The following is a 23,798-nucleotide window of genomic DNA, read 5'->3' as shown; positions in this document are numbered from 1 at the left end:
TAGATAAGGCGTTGTCACACAATGGCTGGAAAATAGCTATGGAGGAAGAAATATCGGCTCTTAAGGCTAATGGCATTTGGAACTTGGTTTCTCTCCCATCAGGTAAGCGTACTATTGGGTGGAAGTGGGTATAAGTGGTGAAGATGAAGACTGATAGTTCTGTTGATAGATTGAAAGCTCGTTTAGTAGCTAAAAGATATGCCCGAACTTATAGTGTGGATTATACTGATACTTTCTCTCCTGTGGCTAAGATGACATCTATTCACCTATTTATTTCCTTAGCTGCTACTTGTTGTTGGCCCTTGTGTCAGTTAGATGTCAAGAATGTATTTCTTCATGGTAACTTACAGGAAGAAGTGTATATGAAGCAATCCCCTAGGTTTGTTGCTCAAACGGAGTATGGTAGGGTGTGCAAATTGAAAAGGTCATTATACGGATTGAAGCAGTCTCCCAGAGCTTGGTTTGATAGGTTCGATGATGTGGTGATAGAGTTTGGCATGAAGAGGAGTGCATATGATCATACTATATTTTTCAAACATACTGACAGTGGTTGTATTTTGTTGATTGTGTATGTTGATGATATTGTGATTACAAGTAGTGACGCACAGGATATTTCTTTACTGAAGGAGTTTCTTCAGGCAAAGTTTCAGACAAGATTTGAGACAACTGAAATACTTCCTTGAGATTGAACTAGCTCACTCGAAGAAAGGTATATTTCTTTCTCAAAGAAAGTATGTTCTAGATCTCTTGACAGATAATGATCTACTTGGAGCAAAGCCTTGCGAAATTCCTATGGATCTAAATGTCAAACTTATAGCAGAAGAGGGGGACATGTTTATTGAACCAAAGAAATACAGAAGACTTGTTAGAAAACTCAACTACCTCACAATCACTCATCCAGATATTGCATTTCCTATGAGTATATTGAGTCAGTTCATATTAGCACCCACTACTGTACATTGGATGCCTTAATCCGTATAGTGAGGTACTTAAAAGAGGCCCCAAGAAAGGGTATTATGTATGGAAATCATGGTGGTATATAGATTGAGAGGTTCACTGATGGTGATTAGGCAAGTTCGCCTAATAATAGAAAGTCTACAACAAGATACTGTGTATTTATGGGAGCAAATTTAGTATCTTGAAAGAGTAAGAAGCAAAATATAGTGTCTTGATCAAGTGTAGAATCTGAATACCGGGCCATGGCACAAACGATTGGTGAATTGATGTGGATTCGACATTTTCTAGAAGAGATTGATTTTACAAATTCTTCTCCTATAAAGCTGTGGTGTGATAATCAGGCAACTATGCATATCGCATCAAACCCAGTATTTCATTAGAGGACGAAGCACATTGAAGTTGATTGTCACTTTGTGAAATAGAAGATTCAGTAAAAGCTCATTTCCACCAGTTACATATGCTCAGAGGATCAACTGACCGATCTGTTTACAAAGAGTCTTAACCGAGCTAGGATTGATTATATTTGTAACAAGCTGGGTATGATTAATATCTATGCTCCAGCTTGAGAGAGAGTGTTAAGAATAAAACATATGTATTGGGCTTTAGGTCATGTGGGCCTGTAGGTAGTCTACTTATTAGTAGTTATGTTGAGTGGGCTTTTAGGCCCTATATGATGTCTATATATATGTAACTCAGGTCAAGTTAATATAATGATTTTATTCTTCACTTCAACAAAAAGGAATAAAAGATGTACCAAGGGTATGCTTTGATCGTACAAGTATGCCTGATGCAGTGCAATTTGGGCCCAGTTCGCTACAAATCAAGGTGTAATAAGGTCCCTTATGCTGGTCACTAGCCAATACAATACAAGTAGTCTGGTGCTACACTTGAGTCTTAAATTCTTGTTCAAACCTTGACCAAACAAATAATAGATATAACTATTATTTCCGAACAAAAAATTGATACTCACTATTGTGGTCTGTTTCTGCCATTTCTAATCAAGTATCTTTTCTATTTTCAATTCATCTAAGCTCCATAAATCATGACCAACTTCTCAATGGTCAAGATGTCAATAAAACATGAGATACTTATGTTGAGGCTATTGTAAAATCATATTACCAGCAATGTTTCTACAATTTTATCAAAATATGACCAAAAGCTTCTTGGTTTTTTAAGAAGAATCAAAATAAATGTCATTATGAATATCAAAGGAATACAGGGCTCATGTAAGGTAAAAAGCCAACCGGATAAAGGTGTCAAACTATAATATCAAAATAGTATAAATTATCGATAATACTACAGAAAAAAAAGGCATTGCAATACTAGGATAGGATACGAAAGCACGAATAAAGTGCACATGTCAAGTAAACCATTATAACATGATCCAACTGCTACACTTGTTGCAGTATACTTATACAATACCTTTCAAAACCTAGTTGATGTCAATTCATATTACAAAACAATGACTGAAAAGCATTTATATTCAAAGTGAAAAAATGAACTTACTTGGCAGATCCAAGAGTGATGGAAAAAGGAGAAGAAATGACCCAGCAGACATCATCGCTGGAAGAATCATCAAAAAAGATTTCTCTAATCTGGAAATGCAATGCAAAACAAGTATCAACATTGGCTAGGGATTTTATTAGTGCAAGTCACAATGGGCATGACCAAGTAATTCTGGAATACAAATGGAAAGTCGTCCGGGTCACACCAAAACATAAATCCACCGAAATGTTCTTTGTTGGACAAAAAGGCATGGTAGAAGACAAATGGAAAAGATCAAATGTCACACCAACACTATAGAGTAAAGGGAATATAGTACCTCTCTCCATTCCAAGCAATTAACTTCAGCAGCAATGGGAAGAACTGCACGCAGCCAGAGATATTTTAGTCATTCATCTAAAGACCAGCAAACTAAAAATAAAATAGAATAAGAATTTCCAACCAAAAGTATTTTTTTGTTTATATATTTCACTATTTATCTGCAAGCCATGCTAGCAAGGGTAGCAAAGGGTTGGCATCGGGCTGGGAGTCAACGCTGCTTTGGGTCAAAAAAAACCTATCAAACCCTGTCCAACCTCCTTATAATTTGGTTGGAAAATATAAACACATAACTTATTTATTTTTACATAAACCCAAACCCACCCACAAACCTATTGAGGTTTTGTTCATCAATCATACATATAACTAGAAGATAAAGCAAAACATTATGCCAAGATCACATACAACAAAATCAAAATTATCTTCAAATATATTATCATAATAATAATAAACCTTGAAATTTAGAATAAATGACAATCATAACTAATTAAGCAGGAAAATCACAAAAATGCAACTTTTACATCCCCAAATCTCATGGACCACTGTATCCATCTTTTAGTGAACTGAACCACACAGAAAAATTAGGGAACAAAAGCCCATGTTGGATCTAGGAGCCAAATAATACCCATCATTTCAGGAGATGTTCAGCGGCTAGATCCAAACCCACCAATGTTTAACCAAGTTGGCTTCGGGTCGCCAAGAACCAACTCAACTTTAAAGAAAATCCACCCGAACTCAAGTATTCTAGGTGGATTCATGTGCATTGGCGAGTGTAAGTCAAATTTTGCCACCCCTACATGCTAGTCAGCTTTCCATGGAGAAATTAGAACAAAGAAATAGGGAGATCACAATGAATAAACAAACCCATAGCACAAGCAAGAGAAGACAGATGTAAATAATAAATGAATCGAAGGTTTGGAACACCAATACCATGACTCATACTGGTCAGGGACTGGGCTGATACAGTACAATGCCATATTGACACAGTAACACAGTTTACGATAGGGTACTAGTCAAGTACCAAGTTTGCCCATCTAGGGTTTGGCTCAAATTTTACCAATGACTAGCAAAGTAGCGAAAAAGATGGTGTTGGTGGACATAGGGGAAGAAAAGGCTGGCATCCTATCCATGGCCCCAGTGGATGAGGACAATGAGAGGTGCAAAAGCTTGCTCAACCTAGGGGTGGTCAGTAGGCAAAGCCTCCGGCGATGAAGGGCAAGAGCCTCCATGGGCTCATCTAGAGAGAGGAGCGGAGAGGGGGGGGAGAAAGAATCGAATGAGGATCCAAGAAGGGTCAAGAGGTTATATGTTAGGGATTGGTTCAGCCCCGAACAATCAGAACCAACCAGAACTAGGCAGTTTCACTGATTAGTGCATCGAATATGTCATAACAAGTATTAAAATCCTTGATATTTAATTCTTATTATTTTGAATTTGATACTTGTTATACTCTTTATCAGGAATAATTAAATATGAAGACTTAATTGTAAAATAACAAGCAACGGCCCTTCAACGCGTGTAGATGAAGCTCGAGTCCAAATTCAGACCTGTTACATGCACAACACACAAAGATATACTGACGTCAGGGATCCAATAGATAAAAGAAAAAAGAAAAAAGAAAAAAAGAAGAAAATAATTTTATGCAGGACCCAGCGGAAAGGGCTTTCACACGAGAGTTTTGAGAGGCATTTCATGTGACTGTGAGTGGCTGTTTGTATGGGACCCACAGGCTTTTAAGTTTTTGGGGGCTGAGAGGAGAAGCAATTCATGGGACCCAGCGAAAGAATAAAAACGGCATGGGCGCATGGGTTCAAATGAAGATGGATGTTCACATGGGTTTCAAATGGAGCTAAGTTAGTGTAGGTTTAAACGGAGGCAGGCACGCCATTTAAACGCAAGAGGGAGAAGCGGATGCATGTGCGTGAGCGAGGACAGTGGGCCTACCTAAGACACGATAAAAAGAGAGCACGATGCGGGTGCGGCTAACAAGCTTTATGTGAAGCGGTTTGACACGAAGCTTCATGTAGCCTATTGCACGATCGTGAAAGCAAAGAAGTTTGAGATAAATTCAAACACTGTCTTTAACTAAAACTTGAATACTTCACAGGAGATGCCATGCAGTACTATTCTATTAGTCCCATACCATGAAATCAAAAGATCCCCTCCCCCCTAACACCTATTTAAGGGACCCCAGGCTATAAAAGAAAAAGCATCCAAGAGTGGGAGAGGCATAGAGAGGGGGCAGCAAGCATAACTTTAGGTTGCGGAGAAGGCTTCTAAGAAGGAGATGCTTAGAAGAGAGTTTTGTTCCTACGCCATCTCCACGCCTATACCGTCTCGAAAATCAGATCCATAGGGAAAGAAGAAGAGAAGCCAGTTCGCTCCACAAAGTACGAAGGAAGAAGGAGAGGTCATCAACCATCTTCCCGACGAGGCTGCGCCAATCGACTTCGGAGTTTTTGTTATAGTTTTATTTTATTGTTCTTTTAAATTTCTTAAACTTTAATTTTATTTTTAAAGCAAAAATTTATTTTCTTGCACTTTAAATTTCTGTTATTTATTTTTATTGCAAGTAAATGTTAAGATCTAGTTAGTAGATCTTAGTACCAATTTATTTTTATGCTCTTTAAATTCATATCTTTTATTTTTATTACAAGTAGAAGCTAGGATCTAAATAGTGGATCTTAGTACCTGATTTATTTTTCGCACTTTTAATTTTTATTTTCCAACTTAAATTGCTTTCTTCAAAATTTTATTTTTTTTAATAAAAATCAAAGTTATCAAATCAAAGCACTGCCTTCTCTATGGAGTCAACCCGACTTATTACTTTCTATATTTTTTTTTATTTTTAAAAATCGAAATTAATTTGATAATCACGGTGTTCTAACGACAACATCGCAAAGCTATCAATTTTTGATGCCGTTGCCGGTGAAAACACCAATTTTAACATTTGATTTCTTTGATTTTCTTGTGAATATAGCTTACAAACTTTTTAAATCTTTTATCTTTTTTTAAAAAAAATAGAAAAAAAGAGAGAAGAAAAGAAGGGTGAAACGCTTCAAGTTGGTAAAATCAATCCTAACCCTAAACTGCTTTCTTTTTTTTAGTATTAATTGCCGTTTTTTTTAAATTAACATAAAATTCACCCACATAAACCTAATAAAAATCGCATGACAAGAGTAGAAACTTAATTATTTAGAAGCATTCATCATCTGAGATTTACTTTTGGTGATCACTGGAGACAAGGTAAGCTTTCCAGTTTAATTAATTTCATACATATAATTTAGTTGCATAGAATCTCTTATTTGAAATTGATTGTGCATACTCATCTCAAATCAACTGAAGGGCAACACCCATCAACAAGATAAGGTGGAGATTTTATCATTCTTTTTTAGCCCAAAAACAACCAACATTCTACATTAACCCAAGTCTAATTAAAATTAAGTAGACGTTGGCCCCTGGATCAATTAAGTTCAGTTTGAGTATTGTAGTGAAGTCAAATTCAAAGTTTGGACTCACTCCTAAAACTGGTGTCTAAAGCAAGAGATTACAAAGGCTAAGTCTAAGTGGATTCGTGGTTATTTAATTGGTTTCATTAGCTTACCTGGCCAATTCAATCGGTGTCTAAGACAAGCAACGAGGAGACTCCCACGACCCCACATCTTATCTGACTAGTTGAAGGAAGTGATAACAGACCCAACTTGCATCTAGGCTAAGCCACTCTACATCGAACTGTTAGGTCTAAAAAATCTGTAGGTATTCTAAGTTTAAATTGCTTGCTAACTTGATTGCAATTAATACTTAACCACAACTAATTCTTCTCATCTATCGCCTCTAGATCTAAGACTTTCTTAAGGTTCTCATCTTTAAAACTTCTCTCTCCCTCTTCTTTAAAAACAAAATCTGAACCACACATATTAGGGTTTGCGCTAGTTTATGCATGGTAGAAGATTTTTTTTTTCTGACCTAGTTGAATCCAATTTTGAAATTGAACGGCTGATCCATGTTAAATCTGATAATCAAATGGCTGAAAATCCTGAAGAACTACCTAGGCAGATGAAGGAATATTTTATTCCTTCCACCTATAATCCATCGATGTTTTCATCATTCTATGGGATCAAACATTCAGACTCTAGTTCTAAGGCCGATTTGAACCTGATAGCCCAAAAATTAGATAAAATCAACCTTCTTATAAATAAATTTCTAACTCTAGATCAACAATTTCCTGCGCAATACACACAACATCCTAATTATCAAGAGATCTGTTCTATCCATGCTAGCCCAGCCTATCATATGAATGAATGTCCCACAGCTACATAATTTTCACCTTTCATCCAAGAATAAGTTCAAGCCGCTCAAGGTTACTCCAAGCCTGTCAATGACCCATTCTTAAACACATATAATCAAGATTGGAGAAACCACCCTAATTTTTTTTAGAGACCTCAACAGACTCAGGCTCAGACTCAAATTCCTCCTGTGCAAAACTTTCAAAATAGACCCCAGTACCAAAACTGTGCCTATAATAGAGGTAAGCCTAGTCAGCCTATCTAGCCATCCTATTACAATCAGCCTTCATACCCACATCCTCAACAGACCTCTCTAGCCGATGATAGGTTTAGCCAACTTCAACAAATGATTATGATCCAACAGCAATCCATCGCTAGACTAGAAGTACAAATAAGTCAGTTAGCTAAGTCTTCTATGAGGAGAGAACTTGGTCAATTATCGAGCCAACCAATATCGAATTTCAAAAACAACCCACCCACCCACCAACCACCTGGATCTAGTCATCAATCTAATATCCCACCTACGAATCCTCAATCTGAAAATGATAAAGTAATCTCTGAGCTTAAAAGTGGTAAAATTCTTAAGGACCCATACCAAAATCAAGTGAAAAAAGCTAGTACTGATGCTAGCCAAAATATGAATTTAAAAGAGGTTAGTATTGAGACTAATCGCATAGAAAAACCTAAGCTCGGAACTGATACTGATGCTGGTTTCAATTTGAGTGAGAAATTTAAATAGAAAAAAAGAGCGGATAAGTTATTCGAGACATATAAATCAAGAGTCCCATTTTTTTCAGCTCTAAAAGTCAGTTCTTTCACTCTGAAATCATCACCTCCTCTAGAACTGAAGTCATCCTTGGTTATACCTGAGTATGTATGTTTAGAATCACGTAGCACCCTTCCAGTATCCATTGTATCAAACTCAACTCCTAACCCAAAAACTCAATTCATGAGTATTTTAGAAAAACAAATAGGAGATTCTCAACAAACAAGGGCCTATGAATGGATTTGTAAATTATCTTCCTAAAATAAAGAATGGGGCCGTGAACTATTTTTTGGAGATTGACAACAAAATACTAAAATTTATCAAAAAAGGGATCATAGGCCATCTTCCTAAGATTGGCAATCCAAAATCGTTGAAATTTATCAATCCAATATTTGACATGAGGTGAGGTAAAATCTATATTGGTCTGGCTGAAGACGGTAAACTTAGCATTTTCTGCGAGGTAACCCAGCTTCTACTTTTTGATATCTTTTGCATTTTGTTTAGGTTAATCGAGTCTTGCTTAGTATCTTTTGTAGAGATTTGAAGACAATGTAGGTTATGTTAGGGGGAGAACCAATTTTGAAAAGACTTCTAGATCAGATGACATCTCTCCTTTTCTCTCTCTTTGTATGCACCCTTTATTTTTCTTACTCTATTCAGGACAATATCAATTAAGTTGGGAAGGAGAATAATAATAATTAAAAAAAATAAAAAAAAATTAAATCCTTGAGTTAGTATCTGGCATTTAAGCACCTGAATATACTTAGGAATCGAATTAAACCAAGCATTTTTAAAAGAAAATTGATGCACAGACCAGAGAGTTTATGAGATATCGAGGGATCAAATATTAAAAAAATCCAATAAAGAGTTAAGTTTAGAACTTAAACAGTTTTTCTTGAGCATTTCTAAATTTTTCTATCAGCATCAAAGAAGAGTTTACTTCCTATGGGCTTGTGTAGGGTAACTATACGTTTCTTCATATATAAAAAAAGAGAGAAAAAAAGTTATCAAGTACTTCATGCTGAGTAACCGGACCTTTTTGTCTAAGCAAGCATTGAATTTCGCATCAAAAGATATGAAGGATAAAGAAGTTTTGTTGTAAAGCTAGTTTTAACTCGTAGCATGTTTGATTTGAGCAAGCAAGTCCGAGGGATATTCTATACCTAATGCCCTAAAGCTATCTGGTTCGGAAGTCACTGGCTAAAAACTCGCTACATTAATCACATAGAAAGCTTAAGGGATTAAGACACTCCATAGCGGTACAACATTAAAAAAGAATTCAATAAATGAAGAACGAAAATAACAATATATTTGCCCATATGAAGGTTAATGATTTGAAGATAAAGATAGAAGTAATTTAAAAAAAATTCAGAAAAAATTTAGTGATCTTGGCTTAACTTCCACTTGATTAGTACTAATACCCCGATGACATACCTCACTCATGCTCTACTGAACATCAGTGATCTTTTTGAAAATTGTATGGTAAAATTCGAAACTCTAAATTAAACGGTACTTAACTCTAAATCTTTTTTTTACTCGAGGATGAGCAAAGTTCAAGTTGGAGGATGTGATCAATGCATCGAATATGTCATAATAAATATTAAAATCCTTGATATTTAATTCCTATTATTTTGAATTTGATACTTTTTATACTCTTTTTCAAAAATAATTAAATATGAAGACTTAATCGTAAAATAACAAGCAACGGCCCTTCAACGCGTGTAGATGAAGCTCGAGTCCAATTCAGATCTGTTACATACACCACACGCAAAGATGTATAACGTCAGGGATCCAATAGATAAAAGAAAAAAGAAAAAGAAGAAAATAATTTTATGCGAGACCCAGCGGAAGGGGCTTTCACACGGGAGTTTTGAGAGGCATTTCATGTGACTGAGTGGCTATTTGTATGGGACCCACAGGCTCTTAAGTTTTTGGGGGCTGAAAGGAGAAGCAATTCATGGGACGCAGCAAAAGAATAAAAATGGCCTAGGCTCATGGGTTCAAATGAAGATGGGTGTTCACATGGATTTCAAACGGAGCTGAGTTAGCATAGATTTTACCATTTAAACGAAAGAGGGAGAAGTGGATGCATGTGCGCGAGCGAGGATAGTGGGCCTACCTAAGATGCGATAAAAAGAAAGCGCGATGCCTAGGTGCAGCTAACAGGCTTCATGTGAAGCGGTTTGATGCGAGGCTTCACGTGGCCCATTGCACGATCATGAAAGCAAAGAAGTTCGAGATGAATTCAAACACTGTCTTTAACTAAAACTCGAATACTTCATAGGAGATGCCATCTAGTACTATTCTATTAGTCCCATACTATGAAATCAAAAGATCTCCTCCTCCCTAACACCTATTTAAGGGATCCTAGGCTATAAGAGAAAAAGCATCCAAGAGTGGGAAAGGCTTAGAGAGGGGGCAACAAGCATAACTTTGGATTGCAGAGAAGGCTTCTAAGAAAGAGGTGCTTAGAAGAGAGTTTTGTTCCTGCGCCATCTCCTCGCCTATACCATCTCGAAGATCAGATCCAAAGAGAAAGAAGAAGAGAAGCCAGTTCGCTCCACGGAATACGAAAAAAGGAAAGGTCATTAACCTTCCCGACGAGGCTGCATCAATCGACTTCGGAGTCTTTGTTACATATTTATTTTATTGTTCTTTTAAATTTCTTATACTTGAATTTTATATTTAAAGCAAAATTTATTTTTTTGCTCTTTAAATTTTTGTTGTTTATTTTTATTGCAAGTAGATGTTAAAATCTAGTTAGTAGATCTTAGTACTAATTTATTTTTATACTCTTTATATTCATGTCTTTTATTTTTATTGCAAGTAAAAGCTAGGATCTAAATAGTGGATCTTAGTACCTGATTTATTTTTCGCACTTTTAATTTCTGCTTTTCGACTTAAATTGCTTTCCTCAAAATTTTATTTTCTTTTTGATAAAAATCAAAGTTATCAAATCAAAGCACTGCCTTCTCTGTGGATTCGACCCGACTCGCTACTTTCTACGTTTTTTTTTAATTTTTAAAAATCGAAATTAATTTGATAATCACGGTGTCCTAACGACAACATCGCGAAGCTATCATCCACACAGTTTGATTCTGCACGATTTGAACCAATTTGGACTAGTTCTACACCTCTTCAAAACTGATATATGGAATCACCCTGGTTCCTGCCAATTCAATACATTACGCTCCACATCGAGCGCTTTAGGATGATTCAACATACCTGGAGTGAATCAGATGTATCTAGGAAACAAAGACTCAAAAATTGAGGCAAGATGAATATTTTAGTAAATTTAAGTTCTTAAATAAAAAGAATGATAGGATGTTTCGCTCCTAACAACGGCTTCTCCACTTCGAGGGAGAGAAGTGCCTCCAAGAACAAAAGATAGAAGAAAAAATTATGCTATTGCTGATATTTAATTCAGAAATAAGAAATAACAACGCCATATTGCTTTTCTAAGGATCAAGCACCCCTATTTATATTAGCAAGGTCCTTTGAACCTACCCATGAATGCATTTATATTTGTTTCTTATTAAAAGGATAAGAGATTTTTACAAATAAGGAAAGAAAATCATCCACGTAATCTGCTAGCATTTGATTACATCAACCATCCTTCCAAATCTACTAGATTTAATGATATGAGCCATATTTGATCATATCTTCAAGATTTTATAATCTACCAAGATTTGATTATATCAGCCATCCTCCCAAATCTGCTAGATTTGATGATATCGGCCATATTTGATCATATCTTTAAGATTTATTTTATCAACTTGTATCAGTTTTCCAAATTAGTTAAATCCAAACCTAATGTCAAATTCCTTTGCTCCTTTGGTCAGCCTTTGACATGTACCTGAGCTACAGTACCGTCGGATACTGTAACAAAGAAACACAAATGCAACAAAGACACTTAGCTACCATTCTCATTATTATCAAGAATAATTAATCATATGATTTGGTGTAAGTTAATCTTAGATACCGAAATTAAATGAAAATAATGGGTTTGTCAAGCAACTTAGGTTAGCTTTTATGTTACTTTATCATTTACTCCCAGCAAAATCTTTTAAAACATTTAAAACATCAACTAGTTGGCAAATAGATTCTACCTAAGTTTTCTATTGTTGCCCCCTCCTTTCCTAAAGCCTTCAACCTAAAAGTTGTTATACATGAGTCAAAATTGATATTCTTAGTGACTCAGTAACCTAAATTCTGCAAACTATAAAGCCAACTTCTCTTGTTCATATTCACGAAGGTGAATGTTAAGGATTTTATGTATTAGAAAAATAACCATCATAAGCCTTTACTTCGGCATGTTTAAAACATGATTGCCTAACCATGATATCAAACTTAAAAATGTTCCCAACAACATTCTGTATAATAGAAGGCCATACTACTCCAATGACAAGACCTGGAATAATGCTTTGCAGCTAAGACTACATGGAAAAGAACTTTTAAGTAAAATCGCATGATAAAATTGTCCTAAATTGCTAAGAAAGAACAGGAATTATTCAGAATTAAGGCAGTAAAATTATACCACAGCCTATGTCACCTGGACACTACAATTTTAAGGTTTCTGGATCTCTCAGCAGTTTCAGGCACTTGGTCATGGCAGGACATGGCACAACATGGATGGGCATTGCACACTGAAGTGTCCTGCTAATGTAAGAAAAAGCACCAACATTTTGGCACTTCTTTTTGGATGATGTCATTCAAGAGACTCTTAGTTTCAAGTGTCAGGCACTTTAAGCAGTGTCCTTGTGCTCTATCTATAGTTATAAATTATGATAGCTATTTCCATCAACCAAAGCGTTAAAGCTTGAATAACCTTAAATGTATCTAAGAAAGAATTTAGAAAACTTGCAAACTCATATCAATGTTGTAAGATGAATTTTATCAAAGAGTCATGATCTCTACTGCATTTCAACTATACTTTGTTCAATCATATACTTTAGCTTGAGGATATTAAATTTCAACAATATCTTGATGAAGCATGATGGTAACATCTCAAGATTCAAGTAAATTTGCGTCTCACGGCATAACAATTACAATAATACTTAACAGAAACAAGTTGAAACACCATCCAAACTTGAAGGGAATAGCATAAGATGCCACTCCACATACAATCTTTTCTAGTACGGTCAGCATATTAGCTCTAGTTACATAAATAACCATGCTTTCCAAAGGAGAATCTGAAGCATTTCTCTAATGCCCACTCAGCCATTATTTCACCCAAATATTGTGTTGTAGACTGTAGTTTGATTAAGAAGGCACTCTCATCCATCTATAATTTTGTAACTGAGTTATTGTTTATTTTGAAATTGTCCATTGCACAAACAAGTCAAGAGTTTGAGCACCAAGTTCTTAATTTCTGCGAATGGATATTCTCTGAATTTAAGCAATTCCTAGACTCCTTTCTAAATGTATCCTCATGAATATGCTACTTATTCAACAAATCATTAGAAATTTTCCTAGAACATTTCCTCCTTTCCTCAATCAATGTCCATTTCAAGGAAAAAAAAAAAAGAAGAAGAAGAAATAAACTGCCTGGACATTAGAGTATTGGCAACAAGGGTAAAAAGAATAAATCTACAAACAGCAGGCGGGTGGTGGGAAAAACGAAACTAGCAGGCTATTGAAACAACAGCAGCAGGGAGGAGCAGAAAGCAGCAGTAGGTGTGAAAGAAGCAATTAGAAAGCAACAGCTGCAGGTGCAGGGAAAAGAATTGGTAGATCTCTTAGTCATTATGCTTAACATATATATTGGGAGACTCTTTGTTCTGTTCCGACGTTTTGATTGAAGGAAACCATTCAGATCTTGAATTTGTTCCAAGATATGCTGCGGTTAGATGCCCCAATATAAAAGCTATGAATTTATGCACTTCCAGAAGAATCATAATGATTTCTTGGTAGATCTGAATAATCATCATTTGATCTTGAATTGCATTCCATAAAGCCTGTCTGCAGTCAAACATCATATGATCAAAGCCAAACAAGTATACTTGTGGCCTTAGCCATGTACTGTCCTTTGCTGTAAAATACCAAATTTCATAATGAAAATGCCATAATGTCCTTCTTTATGGAAAAATCTTCTAACTAATCATGCCAGTACTCAAACTATCATGGAATCAATGGACTCGGGTGACAAACATAGACTAGGAAGCACGGATACTTCAAATCACATAACATGGCAATAGCATATGCATATTCGATACTGATACTCATTTATTTTGTGATATGTGTTAAGTATCGTATATTTTTAAAAATTAAGGAAAAAAACACTCCAAATCCTTCCTGAATACACTCGAGATACTTTGTGATACCCTCAAAACATGAGGGTGTTTACTTTGTTAAGCTTTCGACAAAGATCCAGGATCATCTGATGATGCATTGAAAGGCCATGAGACATAGGCTTTTCTTCAATTTAATTTTAGTTGACAATTTGATGGATTTTCCTTTCATTTCTGGTTATGTTTAGTTTTCAGTAGGCAGCATTGAAATTTCAATAAATGGTCGAGATAAAAAGAACTTGAATTTTGTTTGACACTTTGACTACTTAATGGGCTAATTACCTAGCAGCACTGTTCATGATTTCATGCCGCAGTTACAGCCTGTTTCAAGTGTATCGAACCTAACCAGCTAGGATCAGGGACAATTTGCATACTTGAAATGCGGCAGAGGGTGAACAGGTAACACCAACTGAAATTGAGCCAAACCAACTCAGTTTGCCCATCCAAACCAACCTCCTTATGAAAGGATCAGGGCATCAAGCAACCCCATCCTAGGCTCCAGCCATTTGTCTCCTTTCCCCTTGAAACCCTTCTTCACCCCCCCCCCTTCACTTCGACACTGCCACCTAAATTGAAGCCACCACCTTTTGCATTGAAGCCTCAACCTCTCTCATCTATAACCGCATCGTGCACCTTGACCTCATCATTGCCTGACACCCACTTTATCTCTGCCTCTACCTCACTACTCTCCTCGTTCGTATTATCATCATCATTGACACCTACTTCTTATTTGGCCTAACCATGGACACTAAAACACCAATGACAACTATCTTCCCTCCCTTAAACCTCACTTCACAATCATTCCCTCCTTAGACCTTGCTAGAAAACTTGCAGCTGCCCATGACCATCATGGCCAGAGTCGGAGATCCCAATTAGTTAATCAAAGAGCACCAACCTCATTTGTGATAGTATAGTACAATACCTTACAACGTTCACTGAATCAGTACCAGGGCACATACCAGCCGGTGAACAATTCGACACGATATGGGTGAGTACCATGCCATTTCAGGGCTTACTGAAATAAGGAGAAGGAGATGGAGAGGAGGAAGAGAGAGAGAGGGAGGGAGAGGGAGAGGGAGAAGGGGAAGAGGAAAAAGATGGAGGGAGAGAGAGAGAAGGGGGGAGAGAGGCCTTATCAATGAGAAGCTTCAACAAGAGGAGGGAAAGGGAAAGGGAAAGGGAAAGGGAAAGGAGGGAGAGAGAACAAGAGGGGGGAGAGAGGAGGAGAGAGAGAGGCCAAGGCCCAGAGCTTTGGATCTGATGATGGAGACCCTGAGAGAGTGGAAGAGAGGGAGAGAGAGCGAGAAGTGGGGAGAGAGGGAGAGCAAGACTTGCTGATTTGTCAATGGCTTCAAACGGCGATGAGGGCTTCGATAGGATGACCAACAAGGGTTTCGAACAAGAGATGGCTTTGAATAAAAGTCAACTTCGAACGAGAGGGCATGTGGGTTTATATATACCATTTCGATTCGAAGGGGTGAACCATGCCAGTAATCAATTGGTCGGCTTGATACATCCCAAACCAACTAATTCGGTATAGTTCCACTTAACTAGCCTTACCGTAATAACCCAATACTAGTTCCAAGAACCTTGGCTGCAGTAAATGCGAACAATAACCATGCATTGCAAGAGCATTTTAAGAAGTCTAATAGTCTATTTAGGGTTTTCTTTTTCTTTACAAGAGTTGAGATATGTAATTAGAGATCTATGTAGAATATGCATGAAAGAAGTCTCGGTTTTTTTCCCTCTTGTGGTGCAATTCCACAATAATCCTATGTTTCATTGGGGTCAGGAGAGCAAAGATGGATGGCACTGGAAGATAGATGGGGCCCATCCACCATTTGCTTCAAAAAAATCTTAAGTATAATAGATGAAAAGAAAGGATTGCCCATCCACCTAGGCCTAACAATTTGCATCCTTCCAAATTGGGAGGATGCAAAAAAGGATAGATGGAGCACATGAGGGATGGGTTTCAACATTAATAAAATTACCATTGTTAACTTTTTGATAAAATCCTAACATTCCTTTACTTTTTCATTCATTTTATTTATATACATTTTTTATTTTGCTTATACTATTTACCCTATACTATTAAATTTTATTATCAATTATTTTAATTTTAGCACATGATTTTCATAATTAGAAGCAAATAATTAGAATTGTCTTCTAGTTTTTATTTATATTCACTATTTTTTAGTTAACTAGTTGTACCAAATTATTTAACAATTTAAATTAAATTATAAAATAATTAGCTATTTATATAATTAATATATGTATAAATTTATTCATATATAATTAATTTATAAACTTTATTTATTAAACTAAATTAAATTAAAATTGAATAGTTATATAATTTTTTATATAATTATAAATTATAAAGATTATAATTCATTAGGGGTGCAAATGATTCGGATCGGACTGGGTCATAAGTGAACCCGACCAGACTCGATTCCTTGATCGAATCCTAAGTTGGATCCAAACCCAAACCAATAGAAGATCGGGTCAGATTGGGTCGGGTCTACGGTCAAAATTTTCAATCCAACGGGTCATTCAGGTCGGATTCCTGTATAACCCAACCCCAAGCCGAAAAATTTGGGTTCGAATCAAGACCAGGTCAAAGATAATCAATTATGTTTTAATTGCCACGTAGCCAACTACTATTAACTACATAAAATGGATAATAAACAATATTATTCTCAAAACAAATTAGGATATAAAAACAATTTTAAACCTATTTTTATGATAAAGACATTGCTCATACAAGTTTTAAATCACAACTTAAAGGCTCAAACAAGTTCACGTCCTACTAGTATTACCGAGTTCAGGTCATAGAGTAAAAGATCCAAAATTAATCCAAAAATCAAATAGGTCAAGTTGGGTCAAATCAGAACTCACTAAACCTAGATCCACCTTGAAAAATAGAACAGGTCTAATTTTAAAACCCAACTAGGCCCCACAGATCCTTTAAAGCAGGTCAGATCAGGTCGAAGCAGGTCCGATCAGGTTGGGTCACAGGTCAACCCAACTCATTTGCAGCCTTATAATTCATATATTTCTCTACTTGTTTAGCATAAATAAGTGTTATAAATTAATCATAGTAATACTTTCTTATCAAAAGATAGTTTAGTATAATTGTCATACAAATATCATCTATCCTTTTTTTCATTCCTCTTATGCCAAATAGAGAAGGGAATCATTCCCATCCATACTTCCATGTTTTATCAAACACATAGAAGGATGCATGGAAGATTTATCCATCCTCTTCCTCATCCATCCTTCCTCCAATCCATCCTTCGTACCAAAAAGAGGGTAAAGGTTTGACACCTTCAAACCCCAGGTACAATTCCTAGGTCCCAAAGCAAGTCTAGCAATATTGTTTCCCTTAACCCTTTCTCTTATTTCATTTCTTCTTTTTTTAACCTATCTTCTAATCATCTTGATCAAAAGCATATTTATTTCATGTGGATCTTCTAAGTTCTGTACACATCAGACTTCTCCCAGAAAATTCCAGAGCTCTCCATTTCCATTGTTCAATGGAATACACCCTTAAAACCTCAAAAATAAACCCTAGAATCCTAGGCCCTAGGTTAGATAGTAGTCATCCATTACCTATTTTCTTCAGAAACATTACCTTGTTATTTTAGTTATATTGAAAACTCAGATCCTAACATAAAACTGCAGCATCTAGTAGGTTACAGCTTTATCCATAAATCCCTCTACATTCCCTTCTTTTTAGACCATCCAACATCATCTTCTAATGGTGAATGATCAATTTTATAATATATAATGTTAAAACTAAAATATAAAGTATGGATTGAGAACTATAGATTTGAAACGTAACTAAATAATGAACTTGTAGTAGTTGATGTTGTTATATGGAGTATGTTATTTTGATAGCCTGCTATGTTCTCCAAGTGACCTTTAACATGTATACATATACTTACATGTGCATATGTATGTCTGAATGTATACATCATATCCCACTTTTTCAAGATTTGTCGTATTGGAGAACCTATATAGTGCCATATGTAGATTCGTCATACCAATGCATACAATACTATAGCGGGTGTACTACACCATACCGGTACCAAACCAAGATTTGCTATGTGAGGCACACAAAGCCTCGATACACTGAATTGACCCTCATACTGGGCGAACCAATACTATACCAGCATTACACCAGCCTACTACCAAGTCTTATCCATGTCTATGCTTCATAAAGCTTGCCACTTGAAGTATTTATAAGCATGGTTCGTCGAACCAAACCGAACCGCCCGATTCGGCATGTAGTGAGCCGAATTGGTGCGGAATCAAATCGGTTCAGCCCTTAAATTCGAAAAAGGGGCCAAACCAGTCCAAATTAAGCGATTCGACCAAACCAATTCGGCCCGATTTGTCTTTTTCTTTTTCGGTTCGGTGGGCTTAAGAGAGATGAGTGGGAAGAAAAGTCTCCCGATTTCTCTTCGCATTCATTTTCGATTTCAAAATGCCTCCCCCCTTCCACAATACAACCAAGGTACAACATGAGGAGAAATCATCAAGTAGAGGTACGTGAGCTTCTTTCCCACTTCCCTTTCTCCTCTTTCTCTCTTTTTTTCGCCAACTTGAAAATTCGTGGAAATTAAAAAAAAATAAGGGGAGATCATACCAAAATTTTTTATTTTGGTATGATTTCATTATTATTGTAGATCAATGGATGATTTATACAATAGTACCAAAATAATTAATTTTTATTAAGTATATAATTTTTTAAATTATATTTTTAAAATAAAAAGTATTAAAAAATAAAATTCAAAAATTAATTGTAAAATTAAAATATTGTTTAGTGGCTTGCAAGCTACTTGCAACATAAATATGGTGTCCTTTTATTAAAATTTTGATGCATCATGCATAAAGTGGCTTAGGCCTAAATTTGAATGAAATTGAAAAACTAGTATTTCATGCATGTATACTGCCTTAGAAAAATATATAGCACCCGTAGTAGGATTCTACATGAATCTAAGATCAAATTAATTTTTCATAATTTTTGAATTTTATAATATTTTTAATTTAAAAAAAGCATAAAATTAATTTAGAAAATAAAAAACTAGGACAACAGTATTTTACTATTTTTATATAATTACTGAACTGCTGTGATTGTTCAACTTTTAAGAATGGATCCATTAAGGAAGAACGAGCCAGAGCGTGATATTGATTAGAACCACAGACGGATGATACTAGATAATAAAATTAGTACAACACAGAGTTCAAGGAATAAGAGATAACTTGATTGAAGCAACACTTGGCCGGTGGTTACCCTGATAGAGCTATGTACTAAAAGTATGCACAAGAAATCCGATAATTGATGAAGAAACTTCGTTGATTTCAAAACAACAAAAAAAAAGATTTTAAAGAAGACAGAGATGGACCGCTAAGCTACACAGCTACCTTCCTATCACTCTAAGGAGTCAGAGAAAGCATCCACTCCAAATGATGAGAAGACAAATCCAAACTGCCATTAATGCGAGCTTGAAAGATTAGTGCCAGCTTGGTTGGCCAGGCATAAAGCATAAAGCTCATTTAGACTGTCAGTTTATGAATCAAGTTGGACTCTGCGAGCAAAGCAAGAAAGTCAGAGTTTATTAGTGAGGACTTCCTCAGTTAAAGAGCCTGTTAGTAGAGGCATGAGCCGTATTGCTTTCATGTTGGGAGCTTCTAACAGCAGGAAGAATCCTCTAAAGAGATTTCAACTAGAGTCACTATCCATGATTTGGATCCATATGTCTTCTCCAGCAAAACTTCCAAGCAACAGAGAGTTGACAATATGCTGAACAAGGACAAAAAGGATATGTGGCGAGCTATTACATTCTCGTTTCACTTTAGTCATATCCCGCGCATGCGGCACATAACACATATTATCGCTCTGCCATTACATCCATGCAGGCAGTCGATCCAAGTATAGATTCTCTAAGACCGAAGGACATCTATGATGAACTTCTTAACAACAATAAGGATGAGCTATAGAAATGGATTGCATCAGAATAAGTGGCTGATGTGTTGGATTGGTCCTACCAAACAGAACATCAATTTTCTGACATATTATGATGGAAAAATATTTTTTCAAAAGTCTATTTCTGCTTTAGATTCAGGTGCACGATGCCACATATATCCTCAGATTGATAGATGAGATGATCAATCAGGTAGAAAAGCAAAATATCATGCAGGTTATTATCAATAATATGCCACAATATAAGACCACGAGGGAGATCTCAATGCAGCAACAATCACATATTTTGGGCACCATGTGCTACACATTGTATTAACCTAATATTGATGGACATTGGGAAGCTTAGTAGGATGCAAATGGTGGACTCAATACAGACTATTACTAGGTTCACATATAATCACACATGGATCCTATCATTGATGCGGAAGTATATTGAGACTAGACGTCACATGATTTGCAAGACATATTGAGACTAGACGTCACATGATTTGCTATGAATTATATAGCATTTGATAGCCTTATTGCCAAGAAAGTAAATCTACTTAGATGTTAGTCAGTCCTGAGGTGTAAAAGAGTAGATATGTCATGATAAGCACTAAGAGAAGCAATATGGAGAACTTAGTGACAAGATAGATATTCTGGCAGCAAGCCAAGAAAATAATGAAGGTTGTCAAGCCTTTGAATGAGGTGCTTCAAGCCATGGACAGCGAAAAATATCCCTAAATGGGCTTCTTATATCACATGATGGAGAGAGCAAAGGATCATATCAGGTTGGCAAATCCGAAACATGCCCATGAATACATCCACACCATTGAGCATCGATGGGACTATCAAATGAGTAGGGACTTACATCTAGCAAGCAACAAAACAAAAATGCTCTGAAAATTTGAATACTCTTGTATTTGTACAAATATACTTAACCATTCTGAAATTTATCTGCAGCTTACTATCTGAATCCGAGGTTCCAATATATAGACTATGGTACCTGGGATAGGCATGGATGACAAGCTTCAGACAACCCTACGAAATATGATATACAGATGGAGCCCAATCCAAAAATTACAATTGTGTGACTAGAAGAAGTTAGATTGGGTGTTTTTGTTAACTTAGCTATATCTTCAACTAGTCATATATTATAACAAATATTTTTTACAGACAAAAATATTCAGAGGGGGCATTGAAACCTTTGGAGCCAATGTGGTGATCATATGCAAAAAAAAGATGAATCCAAATAGATTATATATGCACGATGATGACTCTTTTACAGCTGCATGGTGGGTCTATTTTGGATTGAAAACAAGAAATCTGAAGCGACTTACCATCCGGATCGTCTCTCAAACAGTCTCCTTAAGTGGATATGAGCATAATTGATCGACCTTCGCCCTTATCCGCAGCAAGCAGAGGAATCATCTAACACAGAAATGCCTCAACAACCTTGTATATGCTCACTACAATCTGAAATTAAGGCTCAAATGCATTTAAGAGGAAGTTGAGTTAAAATTTTCGGATCCGACTGCGAATGACTTTATTGATGAAAATCCGATGATCAAATGGCTTGTGGGCTAGTAATAAAAGCCGAAGCTTGATGAGCCAGAATCGCTTCCATGACCAGCCAATTTTCTAGCTAGCGAGATTGGGATGGATGCGAAGCACTGGACAAGCAATGACATTCCACACAGGCTTTCAACTGATCAACTACAACATCCATCCTCGTAACATAGCCAGACAGAGCAAGGCATAACAAGAGAGCAAGCAACTGCTCAACACAAAGAGAGAGAGAAAAGATAGTTGCAGCCCTAATAGAGAGGGTGGAGCAGTCAATTGACCTAATTCACTCAAATTCAGAGATCAGATAGAGCGGTAATGATAGTTCTTCTGATGGTCATAGATCTGGTAGTCAGGGAGGTAGTGGAAGAGAGGAGACCACTATTTATGCGACGCAACCGCCGGATGATTTTCAATGCACTGATGAATCCCAATTTATGCATGCCACAGGATAGGAACCATGGTGCATGAGTTGGTAGAATCCGTGAGGATACGACTACATATAGATGATGGATTTCTCAAGATCATTCAGGATACCATGCAGTTGCAAATGACCTCGCACGTGGAGTTGGATCCATAGACGTATCAGGTTCATCATCGTATTCTGGATCCTTTTGTCTGCAGCCATAGGCAGCCTATGATCTATGCAGATATGGATATGATGCGCCCAAGGCATCGTCTTCCAGCGATTACTATCCTATACAACCTGCAGCATCTTACAGATTAGATATTGCTGCTAGCATAATATTCAAATGAGCCCTCTATAGTCATACTATTAGCCCAAGGACACCTCTCAGAGCCAAAGATTCACCGAAAGATCCAGGACAAATTACAATCCAGCACGCATACCTTATGAGATGTCCAGCACGCATACCTTATGGGATGAGCGTAAAGGACTATAGTGTTGTATGGTTAGAGAGATGGATTGATATTCCTCTTGATTATGTAATCGATTTAGACATTTATGAACGATATCGACACTCAATGAGATTCTAAATCTCGATATATATTGATCATTTATTTTTTATATTTTTTTATTGATTAGAGCATTTTAGAGTTTAATAATATTAAGTCCTTGCAAGGCTATCCCTAGGCTACATGTTGAAACTTGTAATACTATTCTTCTCTGATATCACATTATATTAGATTCAAATCTGCATCACACGCTTAATCGCCGGTGTACCAAAGTGATACAAACCTCAAATAACATCATCAACAAACATCAATCTAGGCTTAAAATCATTCAAGAAATCACGAAAAATTGATTAGATATCTTAAGAATCAAAGAAAAAAAGAAAATAAAAAAAATGGGGTGCTAGTTTGACTAGCACACCCTGCCATACCAAATATTGGTACTAAATCGGTCGTCGGTTGGTCTGGGTACCAATACCAATTTAGCCCACCTTACTTGTAAGTACGGGCCTTTAAACAAAGTAGAAAATCCAAGACTAAACATTAGATGCACTCCAAATAACCAAATAACCTCTAGAGGTCAATGGTGTAAAGTTATTTAGCTTTGGAAGAATGAAGATTGGCATTTTAGTGCCAACCATACTAGGTGGCATGAGGTGTACCATACCAATTTAGTAGGGTGTGGTTATTCATATGGTGGCTCAATACCCTTCTATATTAACACATGGTACTATTTGCTATGCTGACTCCAACAGTAAATTATGCCATCAGAAGGCATATTATATAGTACCAACAAGATACCAATTCTAGGCCTAGTTCCCAAACACAAAATATTGATGAAGACCAAGGTTCGCCGCATCAATACAGGGCCCATACTGGTGCCAATCTATTACTATGTTGGTACAGAGTACGTTCGGCATACTGAGTGTTGGTATGCCCCCCATACCACATACTGGTATTGAACTGGTATGATACGGTATTATACTATATACTATCTAGTTCAGTACGGTATAGCAAACCTTATTGAAGACAAATTATAAATGGTTCTAATTAGATAAAATGTCAAACAAATGAAAAACACTTCACCTGATGCTTCTAAATATGATGGATAGTAAATATAGTGCATTATAATCAACCTTCTAGAAAGCTTAAGCTTTTTGTTAAGAAAAATTCTACAATTTACTAGATGTATCAAGTTTCTATATTACATCAAGAATAGCTTTCCGTATGAATTC

The 23,798-nt window shown here is 36.3% G+C and overlaps 1 protein-coding gene across 5 annotated transcripts in view; it reads right to left on the bottom strand.

Moving 5' to 3' along the window:
- The window catches only part of LOC105034796 (uncharacterized), a 110,233-nt gene that overhangs the window by 40,716 nt on the left and 45,719 nt on the right, over positions 1-23,798 (bottom strand). For all 5 annotated transcript variants that reach the window (XR_012141539.1, XM_019847100.3, XM_010910085.4 and 2 more), the window contains 2 exons: positions 2,780-2,823; positions 2,464-2,552 (listed from right to left, as the gene is read on the bottom strand). Coding sequence is in view for 4 of the 5 variants with exons in the window: in XM_019847100.3 (XP_019702659.1) it covers positions 2,464-2,552; positions 2,780-2,823 (133 nt within the window). In the remaining variant the exon portion in view is untranslated. The remainder of the gene's footprint in view (positions 1-2,463; positions 2,553-2,779; positions 2,824-23,798) is intronic.

The sequence above is a fragment of the Elaeis guineensis genome, chromosome 5 (genome assembly GCF_000442705.2).
Source record: "Elaeis guineensis isolate ETL-2024a chromosome 5, EG11, whole genome shotgun sequence".
In the NCBI taxonomy this organism is placed as follows: Eukaryota; Viridiplantae; Streptophyta; class Magnoliopsida; order Arecales; family Arecaceae; genus Elaeis; species Elaeis guineensis.
This window is presented reverse-complemented; position numbering and strand designations above follow the sequence as displayed.